The sequence below is a fragment of the Idiotropiscis lumnitzeri genome, chromosome 1 (assembly GCF_059441095.1).
Source record: "Idiotropiscis lumnitzeri isolate Australia: NSW breed Sydney's pygmy pipehorse chromosome 1, RoL_Ilum_1.0, whole genome shotgun sequence".
In the NCBI taxonomy this organism is placed as follows: domain Eukaryota; kingdom Metazoa; phylum Chordata; class Actinopteri; order Syngnathiformes; family Syngnathidae; genus Idiotropiscis; species Idiotropiscis lumnitzeri.
In genome coordinates, this window is record NC_142391.1 from 44,641,664 (window position 1) to 44,657,498 (window position 15,835).

General features: G+C 40.2%; 1 protein-coding gene across 3 annotated transcripts in view; it reads right to left on the reverse strand.

Annotated features, from left to right (window-relative positions):
* srrm4 (serine/arginine repetitive matrix 4) overlaps window positions 1–15,835 on the reverse strand; it is a 58,889-nt gene that overhangs the window by 22,587 nt on the left and 20,467 nt on the right. The window contains exons 2-3 of one of the 3 annotated variants that reach the window (XM_088302538.1): window positions 8,192–8,258; window positions 7,297–7,427 (exon numbers count right to left, since the gene is read on the reverse strand). The exons of 1 other annotated variant lie outside the window; for it this stretch is intronic. In XM_088302538.1, the coding sequence (XP_088158664.1) occupies window positions 7,297–7,427; window positions 8,192–8,258 (198 nt within the window). Of the gene's footprint in view, window positions 1–1,023; window positions 2,461–7,296; window positions 7,428–8,191; window positions 8,259–15,835 lie in introns of those variants that run through there. One more of the 3 variants, XM_088302557.1, reaches the window with a different exon arrangement.

Consider the following 15,835-nt stretch of genomic DNA (forward strand, 5'->3'; position numbering starts at 1 on the left):
AAGTTCTAAAAATATTCATCTGACAAGACAAAAAAAAGTCACAACATATTTTACAGATGCGAATTGCAACATTAAGAGAATCAAAGTCATCTAAAGCTGTGATGTTCAAAGTCGTTCTTCAAAGGCCGCCATCCTGCCTGTCTGTTTTTTGGATGTATCCCGGGTCGCACACAACTAATTCAAATGATCAGCTTGATCATTTGAAACAGGTGTGTTGCAACAGGGTGAGATCCAGGAAAGGGCGCCCCTTGAGGCCCAGAGCTGGACATGCGTTTCCAGTTATACAGCTAATTTGAGGTGCGACGATTAATTGATGACAAACAGATGACTAAATTAAGCGATAATTATTCAATCATTTCGATACCTTTATTAGTTATAAATTGGCCAGATCCTCAGAATTTCAGTTTATCAACAGTAATATTTCTGCAGTCGCCATTGAAATCAGACTGATTTTTGCTTGTCTTAAATCAAAATAAAACATTTGCTTAAACATTGGAAAACAACCATCAACATCAAATAAGTCACTGGATAGGAATTCATTTTTTGAAATAATGTTCCGTTTTGGAATAAAGGCAAGGAAATGACAACTATTAAAATGTGTTTTCTTTTAACTCAGATTCATCGATTCATAGAGAAAGTAATTGGCAGATTAATCAATTATTAAAATAATACATAGAGAATAAAAGTGAAGAAGTGAAGAGAAATTCACAAAAATCTGAGAACAACATTAAGAGACTATTATATAGTAAAGTGTTATATTAAAAACATTATACCATGATGTGTTATGTTATATGAAGCGAAATAACGTAAATAAAATAAAACCAAATAATAATCTGCAAAATGTTGCATTTAATTAAATTTTACAAAATATAATTTAAAGTAGTCAAGAGGAAAACATCAAGTGTTCAGAGAATGATGGACAAAAAAGTCATCTGAATTTTTCCAATTCATTCCAACTGTTAACTCATTCATTGCCAGCCGAGTAAATCTTTAGTCGTCAATGGCAGTAATTAATCTACAAACATTTGCAGCATTTGCGTGTAAACGCCACAGTTGAGCCTTTTCATCTTGTTTAATCCTCGTGACTCATCGTTTGGATCAGAGAGGGAGTAGGAAAAAAAAGCTCCCGACGATTCCCGGCTGCAAGCAATCAAAAGCGAGTTTATCGGCGAGTCTATTTGAGATGACCCGACGGCGACGTGATAATGAATCACCGCAAAGACGCCAATGACGGCGCTGCGCTGCTCTGAGGTGGCGGAATCGAAAAAAAGAAATCAAAAGACTCCTCCGCACCACTTTCGCACACTAATCTAATTCGATGTGTTCTCAGGGGAGTCGGGTAGAAAACCTTTTTTTATTACAACTTCTGCAATTTAGAGGACAATAACATCGCAACATAAGAAGATATAGTCATAATTTGTGCAAGAATTAAGTTTGTACACCAGAAAAAAGTTGCACTTTCCAATGAGAATGTAGATAAATGCAGGCAAAAGGCTGAATTTGTACATTAGGAAAGTCACTATTTTACAAGCAGAATTTTCAACCAGAATAAAATGATAGTATCACTAGAAAATGTTTAGTACAAGAATGTATATATGAGGGCTGTCAAAATTAAATCATTAACTCTGGAGATTAATCATGGAAATATGAACACAGTTAAATATATTTAACTCATTCATCTCACATTCGTTCATTCTGCCACACATTTTATTCCCTTTATTGCAGAGGTATTCAATTAAAAGTCCCAGAGGTCCACAACGAAAATTTCTTCCAATTAAAAGGTCCGAACAAAAGTCCAACTTCCCGAAATGTCTAGCCTATGTTCACATTTTTATATAGTTTCCATATTCAGTCATTTTCAACAGAGCGCACTTATATACTAAATATTTAGCAATGTTCCCATTAAACACCTTTGCCAGTCAAACAAATATAAGGCGTTTATTTCACGTTCAAGAAAATGTGGCTCCAGGAATTTAAGGGTGCCACTTCCAGAAAAAAACAGTAAAATATCTCCTGCAGAAATATATCAAGTGCTAAGCATTGAGTTAACATCTTTTACCTTTTTTCCTTAAATCAAAGAGTTATCAACCTAATAAAAACGGAAAGCCTAATTATTCAAGTAAAACAGTTCAACATGTTCAGTACACAATCAATAAAAATGGCTGTCCTCGTGAAAAACTAATTCAAAATGAGCTTTGACACCACTTTTTCTTTTGAATATTTTTTTAACTTCTCTTAATGAGAAAAATGAGTTTGTGACTGCCCTGCCAGTGACTTAAATCTGGGTTGGAACGCAGTCAGGGCCATTGGGATTTGGTTGATTATTTCACACATCTGGGCTTTGTGTTTTCCTTTAAATAATGTTTGTGCAACCACATTTAAGCACTCCTTCACAACTTCCCCATCACTTGAACGTTTTTTTATGTTTCCCCAAAATCCATAATACTTTTACTGAATATTCGTTTGCATGCCGCTGGGATGTAAACGAAAATGTGAAAATCTGTTGTACTGCACTCGAAGTTCGATGTTTTTGCGTGCGCTCACCTCAAACGTCAGCGGATAACTGTGCACAAAAAGGCGGTGCTTTTTTTCGTAGTGGCGCTTCGCAATGTTGCGACGGTTTCGGAGCATATGATGCACACTGGTTTTGAATGGGCTGCAGCCAGAACGAAACTAAATTTCTCCGTCCATTCATTTAAAACAAGACGCATCGACCTCGCTAACTTTTTAGCAAGGCATACTGTCAGCAGCACTCTTTTCCGGTCTGCTGCGCAATTGGCAGTGGATCGTAAACAAAAGATTTGATTGGCTCAAATCAGTGACGCCGTTTCCGTATTTACTAGAATTGCAGCGCCAACGTTTGCGAATGCGCCCTGAAAAAAATTCCTCATAGATTGGCCATGGGTCCGGTCCGAACCATCCCGCGGTCCGCATCCGCCATTTGGTGATGCCTGCTTTATTGTATGTTCCTTCTACAAAACACTTCCCCCCTTTGGGGCTTATGAGACCAAACCAAACTTAGCTTTTGAACGGCAGGGAACTGCTGGACTCCTTCGAGGAAAAAAAAAAAAAAACGACATTGATTAAGTGGAACTTGACTTTCATCACATTACAGTTGACGACAACGAGAAATGTGTTACGCGGCAGGAGCCTGGACGCTTGTCCGTCATCATCAGCCAAACAAAACTGCAATCGTCAGTTCATCAATGTTATTTGAACAGTGCTTGAGCACGCTTACATACACAGAGATGATAACCACGATTAGCTACAGTATATGCCAATGGGCCTGGATGTATGTGTGGGTGCAAATCAACTCCAAAAAGGGCGGCAAACTGCTTCCATTAAGAAAGGCGCCTTCTTCAAAAAAGAGCCTTGTGAACATCCTTGGCAGTTTGGGAACATGAAGCGCCCCGGTGCATTTCACATAATTAGGATCAGCCAGTCCCCCTACAATCCAATGCTAATCACACACATGGGTGCGTGTGTGTGGGTGTGGGTGCGTGGAGGTGTGGGGGTGTGGGCGTGTGCACATGCGTGTCTCAGTGCCAGTAGCAAAGTTTATTTGGATGGGGTGGCGCAACTGAAAGAGGGGGTCTTACGTTGCAAAACCACAAAGGGTGACACTTGACGAGAATGAAGATGTGAAGAAAAAATGACTAGGATCATGAAAAAAAAAATTGACAAGAAAAACAGCCCTTTACAAAGTAGTCATAGTTGGAGGAGAAAGCCTTCACCCTGCACAAAATTATACACTGTAAAAAATTTGGAGAGTGATATTTACTTGTAATATCCTAGTAAAGTTTTTTCACCCAGAAATTCTAAGTACAGTTTACAAGAAGAGTTGTTGAGTAAATTTTTTCAAGTTCATTAAATTTAAAAAGCCATTCCAAGGTTGAACACACTTGACATTTTTGTACACACATTTCATACACAAAGGACCTCAATGTGGTCAACGCAAGGTTGGGAGACGGCCATTCTACACATGAGGCATGCCACTGCTACAATCTGTTAATTCATTATTGGTGTCAGGTGCAAACCCTGGAATGCTACCTCCAAAGCGAGGTTTTGGCCTCCTTTTGGAGATACCAGCAATCTAAAGACCCCAAGTTGCCAAGCAATAGCTCAAGTGTAGAGCAGCTGTCTCCAAATCATGCAGTTGTTGGTTCAATCCTCACATTAAGGAAGATTGTGTATGACATTAGCTCTGTGAAAACGTAAAAGCTAACTGCCCATGAGTGGTGTTTTTTAATTGAATAAATTAGTGGAATTTGCTAAAAAATTCTTCTTGTAAAATTTACTTAGAACATCTGAGTGAAAAAAGTAAATATCACTCACCATTTTTTACAGTGTATTCAAAAAAATATAATTGGTTTATTAATGTAAAAATCATGTGTATAATATGGGGCCCATAATCCTGACAAAATAATATGACACTTAGTAATAAACGTACAATTAGCCATATATTTCTTTTACAATGCATTGGTGGCAACAGCAAGTGTGTTGTTCCGGAAACTTTCTCCTTCTCTCCATTTATGTCAAAGGGGTTCAGTTCACGTGATCCAGCCTGCAGAGACTTTTCACGTTATCAGAGAGTGAGTAGAGGCTGAGAGGCATGATGCCCTTGAAGTCTGGTAGCCCATAACGGAAATCAAAGAAGCTTAGACAGGAAAAAGAAGCCAAGGGGCGAAAATATGTCAGTCATTTCTTTCATAGGCGAGGTGGGTTAGTGGGTCATGAGATGGAAAGTTCGGGAGCAACAGCTGGTTGACATTTCCTAACTTTGTACATGATTTATTAGCTAGTTCACTCCCCATATAAGGTCATATTATCAATGCAGGCAAGCACTTAAAGTCGTGCTATTTTTTTTTGTTTGTGAGCCGACTTAACATCTACTGCTGATTTTATTTATTTATTATCATTATTATATATATACTGTTAGTGTAGTGGTACGCTCGCCTGACTAGTGTACAGGCAGCATGGGCTCGACTCCCACTCAGTGGCGGTGTCTGGATGTCCCCTGCGACTGGCTGGCAACCAGTTCACAGTGTAGTGGGCCTTTCGCCCATTGTCAGCTGGGATGGGCTCCATTACCACACAGTGTCCACACAGGGAGATGTTTTAATTACATCACAATAATTCTACCATAAAAGATAATGGCCATTTTGTTTTTGGTGGTGTTTTCAGAGATTTTATTTGTTTCGCCATATGTTTCAAATGAGTCACTGACGTTGAATAAAATCAAATGACTTTGACAAGTAACCTGACAGCTCTTGCCAGCGCTGTTAGCCACTGAACGTTAGCATGTTCTCCATGTCGACAGAGAGAGAGTGCTGGCAGCTAGGAGATTGAATATGCAAAGTTGTTTCGAGTAACTGTATTGATATTAGATTTGACTTTAATCTAATCACACTTTAAAAATAATGCATAAAGTGGACATTTATGCTGATAGTAATACTTCAGCCACATAGATTGGTTCAAACCAGCCAAATTTCTCCAGCCCCATAGCGTAGAGTGGTTTTTTTTTTTACATCATGGCCCCATCTTTCAGCACTGACAGTAGTACAGTATCTTATTTTGTTCTTTTAATCTATCCATCCGTTTTCCAAGCCGCTTGTTACTTAAATGTATTGTATTTGATTAACTTGATGTATATCACATGTATGTGGAGATTTATTTCAGGATTTGGGGGGTGTTTACTTAGCCAGCGTAGGAACAGAACATGTTAGTAAACCGAGGACGTCTTGTACCTAGGCATTTCTGTCTATTAGTGGCGGGCCGTGCATTTCACACCTGGGCCATCAGTGACGTCCCACTTATTCCGACTTGAATCAATCCCCATCATAATACCATCATTTATGACACTACGGCTGGACAAATAATATACAGAAACACACTTACACAGCACTAAGTGAGTGATGGACGACCAATCTTTGCGTGGAGGGTCCGTCTTGAAAAAGGCCCCGCAAGTGTATTTGCATTGAACTCCACACTTTTCCCTCCTTCGGCCATTGTGGTTTTAAAAAAGCAAGAATGTATTTTAGATTTTCGAATGGTCACCAGTTACGACTTTCTATTTTGTTGATTCCGCATTTCTTGATCATGATAGGCCAACACAGAAGGCCTTGAAGGCCTTGACCATCCACCACTGTTGTCTATATATTATTTGGTTGGATAAAGTTTTTGTCATGATCCGTCTGTTTCTCTGTCCAGCAGTGGGCGTTCCCTCCGCGCGCTCCCCGTCGCACGTCACCGGGCAGACGCGCCCAGCCGCGCAGCTGACGCTCATCACCTGCTGATTACCGTGACTACATAAGCCGTCGCCGAGGATCGCTCGGCGTCGGATAATTATCCCGCAATGCTCACGCGCATAGTTTATGCTCACGTTTGCTCCATGTTGTTCCGTGTCTTGATTTTCTCGTTCATAGTGTTTCTTGATTCAGCTACTTTTCGGCTCGCCCTTGGTTCTCGTTCTCGTTATTTGGATTCATCTTTCCCTTCTGTGGTAAGACCATTCTCGTTTTGTAGTTTATCCTTGCTATGCAAGCGCGTTAAGTTAAATCTCGTTTTTGGTTCCTGGTGCGACCCGGTCCACCAGCGTTTTCTGTTCTCGTCGCTCGCGACGCTTGTAATTGTATATATACTCCTAAATCTATGCTTGTCACTAGTCCATATCCTAGTGAGGATATGGATTGATTGTTCTCTGTCGGCCCCAATAAACACCTGGTCTGAAACTCTTCTTGTGGTCAGCGTTTGTGGAGTTCACTCTTCGCTTCCGGCCTCGGCCGGACAGCGACCCTATCAGTTTTGAAGTTGGCCTTCTTACCCCGTTGGCAGCATAAACTTTTACAGTCTGAGCACTGGTAAACGTCTAAACAAGTAGAAAAAATTTTTGTAACACTATTATATGTGATAGGGATCTTTTTGGGCAGTGAAAAATACATATTATGCACTGGATTTTACGGTAAATTGTGGCATTACAAAAAAAAGTTGGGTTTTTGATTGAGGATGTAGATATGACAAAAAAGTGGTAGTCTGTTTAGTAAATCGTAATTGCTCAAGAAATCAAGTTTGTACAAAAATCAAGTCAGTATTTGAAATCGTAGCTTTGATTGAGAATGTACATGTGGTTGAAGGACAAGTACAATCATCAAGTCGTAACATTAATAAGCAAAAACAACTAAGTATTATGAGACAAAGACATACTAAATGGAAAAGTCGGAATTTGTTTTTCAAATGTCGAACAACCATGACGCTTGGTAAATTTTCTGTGTCTTAACCCTGGAGTCGCATCAACACCTTCTGGCCCGGCGATGGCGACGATGCTGACAATCGTGACGATGGCGATGGCCTTTTCTCACGCCAGTCGGAGGTACCAAGTAGTCTGCAACTGCCCCCTTTTTCTGGTCGCCGTCGGCAATGCCGCCTGGCTGGAGGAAAAAAGATTCAAACATTATCACAATGACAGAAAATCAACCGGAGATGAAAGAAAAATAACCACCTTCCAAATTCCGTTCGATTCTTGTAATATTGTGACCTACTGTTAACATCGTGCAGAGGACTTTCTCAGTCACAACTTTTCTCCCCTAATAATGTGACATCATTCTCATGCAAATTCTGACAATTTCTTGTAATATTATGATTTCTTATTGCAGTATATCAACATTATCAATAAAAAAAGTACAACTTTTATTCATAAGACAATGAATTATGATGATGTCTGTCATTTTAAACCATGTCAACTTTGCATCGAATGACACTTAATGACATCTGTCATAAGGATTCATTCATGTTCATGACAGGTTTTGTGTCATGATCATGACAGTGTCTTATGACAGTCTAATAAACGCAAATAATTTTTTCCCCTCGTAATACTCTAGCTTCATTGTCAAACAAACTGCAACATTGACTTGTAATATCCTTATTCTGGTTTGAAAGTGTTACTTTCTCCTTATGACTTAAGTTTTGAGACTCTTGTCATGGAATGATTTATTTTACAAATTGTGACAGTTTATAGCTACATGTGTAATATTACAACTTATTTTGGGCATAAATTACAACACTTTTTTTTCCATTCCAACGGTCGCACACTAATGAAAGTGAATTTTTGAGTGAATTTTTGAATAACCACAAATAAAGAAACAAAAAGATGGATGATCTTATTTTCATTCTCATTTTAGTGGGGCCTCGTCACCTTAGAGTCGGCGGCAATGTCGTCTCTCTGACGGTCGCCTGGCATTTGGTGGGCCTCCGCCTCTGAACTGAAAGCAAACAAACCGAAGCAAGCAAAAGTGAGCTGTGAACGCAGGCTGAGCCATTGACCCTCGGCACGCCAATAGGAAGTGACTTATTGTAACACACCGTCAGTGGTGAACAAGCTGCTCGACGGACACAGCGGAAACCAAAACAAAGTTGAGTCGTCTGCCCGTTTTTTCGTATCTGCCGGCCGAATTGAGCCGCTTGCCAACCGCACGCAAGCCAACACATGTGCTTGCTTGGCCACGACACACTTTCAAAATCAGGCTTTCATACAAGGACAATGCTTGTATTTCAAGCAAGTGTTATGGCTTCAAACTGTTTTTCAAACAAAAGTTAAGGTATCAAGTTAGCGTTTAAAGCAAAAATTTAGGTTCCAAGTTTGTTTCAAACAGTTACCATTTAATATTGGCATTTCAATGAGATTCCTGGTTTCAAATGAGGGTTTCAAGAACAAGTTAGGGTTTCAAACAAGAGTTAAGCTTTACAATTAGGGCTTCAACAAGGATTATGGTTTTCCATAAGGGTTTCAAGGGTTAGGGAATCAAATGAGGGTTTCAAACAAAGGTTAAGGCTTCAAATAAGGGTTTCACACAAGAAGTAACGGTTTCAAACCGAGTTAAGGTTTCAAATATTGGATTAAAAATTATTATACAATGAAAAAAAGTGAGGATGATTCTGGTCAAAGAACGGATACGGTCCACGACTACTAAACTCAACAACATTCACTGTGAACTACAGCAGCAAACGGAACAGTTTGAACACTGGTCTCCTCTCTTAAGGACAACATAACAGCACTACACAGACTCTTGGGCGACATACACAAACCAGAATTGACCATCACAAAATGTTGACACATCCATAAACTGGACAGTCTCAAGTCTGAGACGGACCACTCAGACATGATAAATGGATACATATCATGTCAAGGTACAAACAGAACATATCGCCATCACACCCAGAAATATACCACATGACAATTTCCTTTTGGCAACACAGTCAGCATGGGAAAAATTGAAAATGAGGACAAAAAGAAACACTCCAGAATGAGATGAGCAGGTATTTTGAAAATGGCCAAACCACCACCCAGCAATATCACTAAGCAGGGAGCAAAAGCCATTAAACACGAGCAAATGACAAAGACGTCGCAATCCTCCAGCAGACAAAAGCATAAGTACAATTCTAATGGACACTGAACAATGTGAACAACAAATGTTACTGTTACTGGATAATGACGCGTACGAGGTAAAGAAGAAAGAACAAATAGAAGAAAACAAAAATAAACTCAAGGAATTACTTAAAGCATTCCTCAATTAGAATAAAATAGACAAACAGTCATATAACATCTAGTACCCACAGCCAACATTATCACCAGGATCTACAGCACCCCCAAAATACATAAACGTGGTACACCGCTCCGCCCCGTAGAAGACAGTATTGGACCAATAAAATACAACCTATCCAAGGCACTCACAGAAATAATAAAACCATGCCTAGGACTCACAGATCAAAACTGTAAAAATGCAAATAACTGTCTACAGAACTCAACACTATCAAAGTAGAACAGTATGAAATGTTTATATCACATGATGTCATATCCCTTTGCACATAAACGCCAACATAGGCTACCATACAAACGGACTAAAAGCAGGCAAGACACTCAGGAGACCCATAAACCTCACAGCACAAGACATCACTCATGTTCATTTCATTGCCACATCCACATACTTTCAATTCAGAAACACCATCAACAGTCAAAAAGAAGGATTTGTCGTGAGAGACTCACTGTCAGCCATCATGTGCAGTTTTCTGACAGAAGGCCTGAAACAGAAAGCACTCACAGCAACACCACAAGAATACAGACCATTATTGTGGAAACGCTGTGCAGACGACATTTTCGAAAAAGGACACACACGAAAACTCACCGACCACCTGAAGAATAAATGGATAAGAAATACCCTGCCGATCATGCAATAAAACATACATCAGGGAGACAGGAGTTCCATCACAAGAATCAAGGAACATCAAAATGAATTGAAGAATGAGACATAAACCAGTCAAACAGTAATAAAAGAAAAGGCACAACAAGAGCACCACAAGTCAGCCATCAGCGATGACTGCAAATGGGAAAATCACATCATGGACTGAGAAAAGGCCAAAGTATTCCACACCAAAGAAAACAAACATCAGTGCTGGATCAGGAAGGCCATTGAGATCAGGAAGCGGGGCCCAAAGACCATCAACAGCGACAAGGCAGCATACATGCTCTCTACCACCTGGAGTTGAATCGTGGAGGGAGCGAAAAATTGACTGGCCGGTCACGCCTTCATAATAAAGACGAGTCACACACCATCATGTGACAGGCTGAAGAAGAGGAATCACTGTCATCGAAACATGTCTGGTAAATGACAACCTACTAGTCTGTCTGTGATAAAAGAACCAATGATTTCAAAGTGTTCAGGTTTTTGGCTACAAACCTGGGTTGGGATTTAAAAGAAGGGTTAAGGTTTCAAATGAGGGTTGAAATCCTAAACTAAGCTCCAAATCCAAACTTTTCATCACTGTAAACACATTTCGAGTTTGAAACGCTAACCTTGACTTGAAACCCCACTTTGACTGGAATTTGAAACCCAAAGTCCATCTTGCAGCCCAGACCAAAGTTCAAGCCGGCGTTTCCCCAGGCGACTTTTGCCCTCGTAAAACATCCATTGATGGATGTAGCGGCAAGACGGATTTGGCACCATCCAAGCAGCGAAATAACAGAAACTACATGCGACCGCTTTGGTGCTAACTAAATAGATGGTGCGTCTGGCTGAAACGCCCTACCAGGCCTTCTGACCAGAATCTGTGTTGTTGAATAAGTGGTTGACGTTTAGACGTTTTATGAGGTTTTTGTTCGGCATGTTTTTTTTCCAAGAAGTTTTGCTCAGCTATTTGCAATAGTGAAAAGTTAGGAGCAGCCAAAGTTTCAAGGCCCATGTTTTCAATCTGTTGCTTGATTGCTTGAGGAATTGCTTTGAAAATCTTTTTAAATTCCGTGCTTCGTCATGTGAGATTGTGAAGGGCCCAAAAATGTTCAAATGAGAGCCAGTTTCCCTGATCATCCACTAGATGACGTAATGATCACACACCTTTATCCATCCAGTTCTGCAAAAGATTGATTTGAATATATCTGTTGTTCCATATTGGGGTTTGATGTGGTGTAAAATTGTGGCTGCACAAACATTTCCAACTTAGTCGGACTTGTTTATGAAAGGACGGCAAATTAACTGGCAGTTTAACAAGATTAAAGTCACACCTATAAACACAAATTCAATAACTCCCATTTTCTTGAATACACTTTTGGAGAAAACCGAACCAGATGCTATTATTTTCAATCATGAAAGACTTTAATGATTTTAGTTTTTGTGCAGTGTTTAAACCTTGAAAACCTTGAGAGTGGCCAAATGTGCCAATCCGATCTGGGTCGCATTTGCCTGCAATGTGAACTTAAAATGTCGGCTAAAGCACGGCCGTCATAAAGTCGAAACAGCAAAGGTCAAGTACGTCGTAGCCCCAGGACTTATTGTGTATGCTTTTATCCGAATGCCCAATTAATCAATTTTCAGGAGGATGTCTGAATACCAAAATATTCAATAGCCGCACTCCTACCCTGAACTCAAACAAGTTGCCGACAACCAATGTGGCGGGTGGCTGCCGTTGATTGCCAACAAAGCTCGTCTCTACGGTGCAGTCAAGCCAAACATGCCTCCAATTACGAGACCGTCTGAGGGAAATCACTTTAATTGGAAACTCTTCCGGCTGACAGTTCAGAGTTCGCCACTGAAAAGTGAAGTGTAAGAAGAGAAAAAAAACAACTTTCCTCCCACTCACTGCGAAAAGCCGTCTGGCTTCGACTTCATCATCCAATTAAAGGAAGAGCATTTAGCAAGCTCCCGCATGGAAATTTGAAAACTGCTTCAGCCTTTGTGTGTGTGTTTTTGTGTGCGTGTGTTGGGGTGTGTGTGTGTGTGTGAGAGAGACACCGAAGCCAATTTAAAATCTTAACAGAATGTCAGCGCCGGCCTCCAATTACACGGGCGTCACGTTCACTTGTTGCCATGTGGAAGTAATCCCTGACACTTTATAAACACGCACACGTAGTGCATCCGAAAAGTAGTCACAGTGCTTCCTTTTATTTATTTTTTTATTTTGTCACGTTACAGCTAAACTTAACACGATAAGGATTTTTGAGGCGCAGCCCGATTTGATTGTTTTAAAAAAAAACATAAGCGATCACAGCGCCGATCGCAAGATGCATCATTGTTTGTTTTTTAATGTTGCATTTCAATAATTCCTTCATTGTCTACACTATTGTGCCAATAACGTAGTATTCTCAAGCAAGGGAGAGTTTAACTTAAAACTGTCCAAATATGTGGAAAAAGTGGAATTGCTATCTTAGTGTTGAATTAAAAATAGACTCGAAAAATCTTCTTGTACTTTGGAAAACAAGAAACAACAATTTTGCAGATTTGCTGACGGACACTTTTATGCTTACGTTTTATCTTAAAACAATTACAAGAACAACTTATGATAAAGAAGAAACAACTTCACACTAGTTGGAATTGTAATAATGCCTTTATTATGCCTTTATTAGTCCCACAATGGGGAAATTCGAGATTCGAACCCAGGCCTCCTGGGGAGACTGGGTCCTGAACGCGGCGCCTTAGACCACTCGGCCATCCTGGCAGGGGTGGGACAATACGGGTAACTCACGATTCGATACTGTGACAATATGTGGCGATAACGATCATATCACAATACACAATGTCTATAATATTCAATATATTGTTAGAAAATTCTTCAACAATTTATCACGAGATATGTGACTGAAAAAGAAAAAAAATGCCCATAAAAATGAAAACATCTGTAATTATGCATTTATTCAATGCCGATACGTGTCTTAACACTGTAGCTACGGCTGGACAAATTAAAGTGCATGGACATTAATACCAGTTCCCTGTACAGCTGAACACATTAAAGTGCACAAACATTAATACCATGTTTTATGTAAACCAAGACACTGCACTGCTTTCTGAACCTAAAATATCAGTAGCAACTGTCAATAAAGTGCTTCACGTTAAACCGCACAGAGGACACATCAAGGCATATTATTCTTGAGGAACACTAACTGATGAACATGCTCAGACGTAAGAGCACCCCGAAGGGAAACTTTGCTTTAAAAGCAGTAGTGATTGTCCGCTGTCTTGGTTCACCTTTTTTATCACCTGCGAGTAGTTCATCGTGATAGTGAACGAGGTGGCTTTGCAGATTCGTAGTGTTGATGTTATATTTTACCTTTGCAAAGCAGTTCTTGCAGATTGCATACTCTTTATCTAGTGTTCGCCCGTCACCTGTCTCGTAAAAAGCCGAAGCGTCTCCACACTTTCGAGTGGAAACTCGCCTGGGGGTCTCTGATTTGTTTTTCTGGGTTTTCCGCCATTCTTGCATTAGTTCTTCTGCTATGGTAAATTCTTTACACTCTTCACCGGCTGCTGATCCCGGCAGGTTTAGAACCGTTTGCGGCATTAGCGCCCCCACAGACAGGACAGGAGAGATTAAATACGGACAGTGACAACAAGGTAAATCCATTATGTGTGTTGTTTTAAAATATCGATACTTGTTGCCAGGCTATCGATTATTTATTGCGACAGAGTTAGCAACAATTTATTGCAATATTGATTTTTTTTCCCACCCCTATTGTAGACGTAGCAATTCATCAATTGACAACTAACTATTTTGAAATTGATTGACCTTGCTTAATTTGTCTAAATCAGCCTCTCAACAGTAATGATTCTCATATTTCGGTGGCCTTTCATGAATGCAGTGCGATATTTTTTTCATTACCTTTGTGCTGATTTGAAGATATTTTCAAACATTGGCTTTACGTAGGTAAAAATGAGCATAATTTTTGACAGTTTTCTGACGGATAAGAGCAAACTACTAATACAATCATAATCTCTTCATGGCTCCGCATTTTCTGCTCTGACCATGAAACAATGTCCCTTTTTTAGAATAAAGGGATTCAAATTCCCTCCATCCATCCATTATCTGTACCACTTCTCCTCACTAGGGTGCCAGGGGGGTGCTGGCGCCTATCTCAGCTGTCTTTGGGTAGTAGGCGGGGAACTCCCTGAACTGGTTTCCAGCCAATTGCAGGGCACACAGAGACGAACAACCATCCGCACTCACACTCATACCTAGGGGCAATTTAGAGTGTCCAATCAACCTGCCATGCATGATTTTGGAATGTGGGAGGAAACTGGAGTACCCGGAGGAAAACCACGCAGGCACGGAGAACAATCAAACTCCACACAGGAATCAACCAAGTGGTCAAGGCACCAGCAGGAGCAGCACACTGTCCACAGAATGAAAGCAAAATATGTGGAAAATTCCCCGTCCGCCGTTTCATGAGATTTGCATCAACAATATAAAAAATTGTTGCGACAGCGTTACACCTTCGCATGAATCTTGTAAGCGAATCTTTGGCGTGGTGGTTTGAAAAGACGCGAATGTCGTAATCCAGTTGCAGGAGCCAGTGGCCTGCCGGAGGTCACCTTAATGTCGCCGGAATACAGAGCAATGAGCATACGACCTTGGCCTCAAAGTTGGATGGCAAATTGCTTCACGTGGCCGCGGCTGGCGCAAGGAGTCCATTATGGTTGTAAGGGAAGGAGCTTCATTCAATTTGCGGCAGATAATTTCATGAGGCTTCAAGTGGCGGCAAGGCTGCAGCCGCCAAGGTCCCATTCTCCTTTCACACACTGCTCAGGAACCGAACGGGCCGCGAATAGCAAACTCATGGTGGAAAGGAGGTGCCTCCAGATAGAAGCGAGCCCTACTTTTTTTAGATAAGAGATGTCGTGCAGATGATGTATTTAGTTAGTTATTTTACTCAACCAGTTTGCCGATTATTTCTTCTCAAAACGAAGAGAAGAAATTTTAATTGTTTTGAAAACAAGCATAGCTTTGTTTTCTATAAGTCCATTGTAATATGCTAACAGACAATGCAAAATAACATAAAAGGATAACGACGCAAGCGTCAATGTTATGTTATTATTACCCTGAAGGCAATGGATAATTGAACACAAATGGTGGAGCAATACATGTAGACAGACAAGATAAAACTCATGGCGATAGAGGTAAATCCTCCCATCGCCAAAACCATCAATATTCAGGAAGCAAAAAAAGAGAGCCGCACCTTAGATTGAGCTTTAATGAGTAAAAAAATTTATAATAATAATATTAACTATTATTATTATTATTATTTGGCAAATTTTGCTTCTTTCAATCTTTAAAATGATAGAATCAAAGGAATATTATGAATGTGCAGAACGGCGCGGCTTGTTTTCAAGTTCCTGTAAAATACCCTGAATGTATCATGTTGCTCGCGTTGCCAGCGTGTATCGTGTGTGATTCTGCCACCCCTAAGCATCCTTTAAGCTTTTTATTCACACCCAGTTGGGTAAACCTAAATATTCAACAACAACAAAAGCACACTGCAAATTTAAATACAAAATGACATGCTAAATGGAAATTAGCC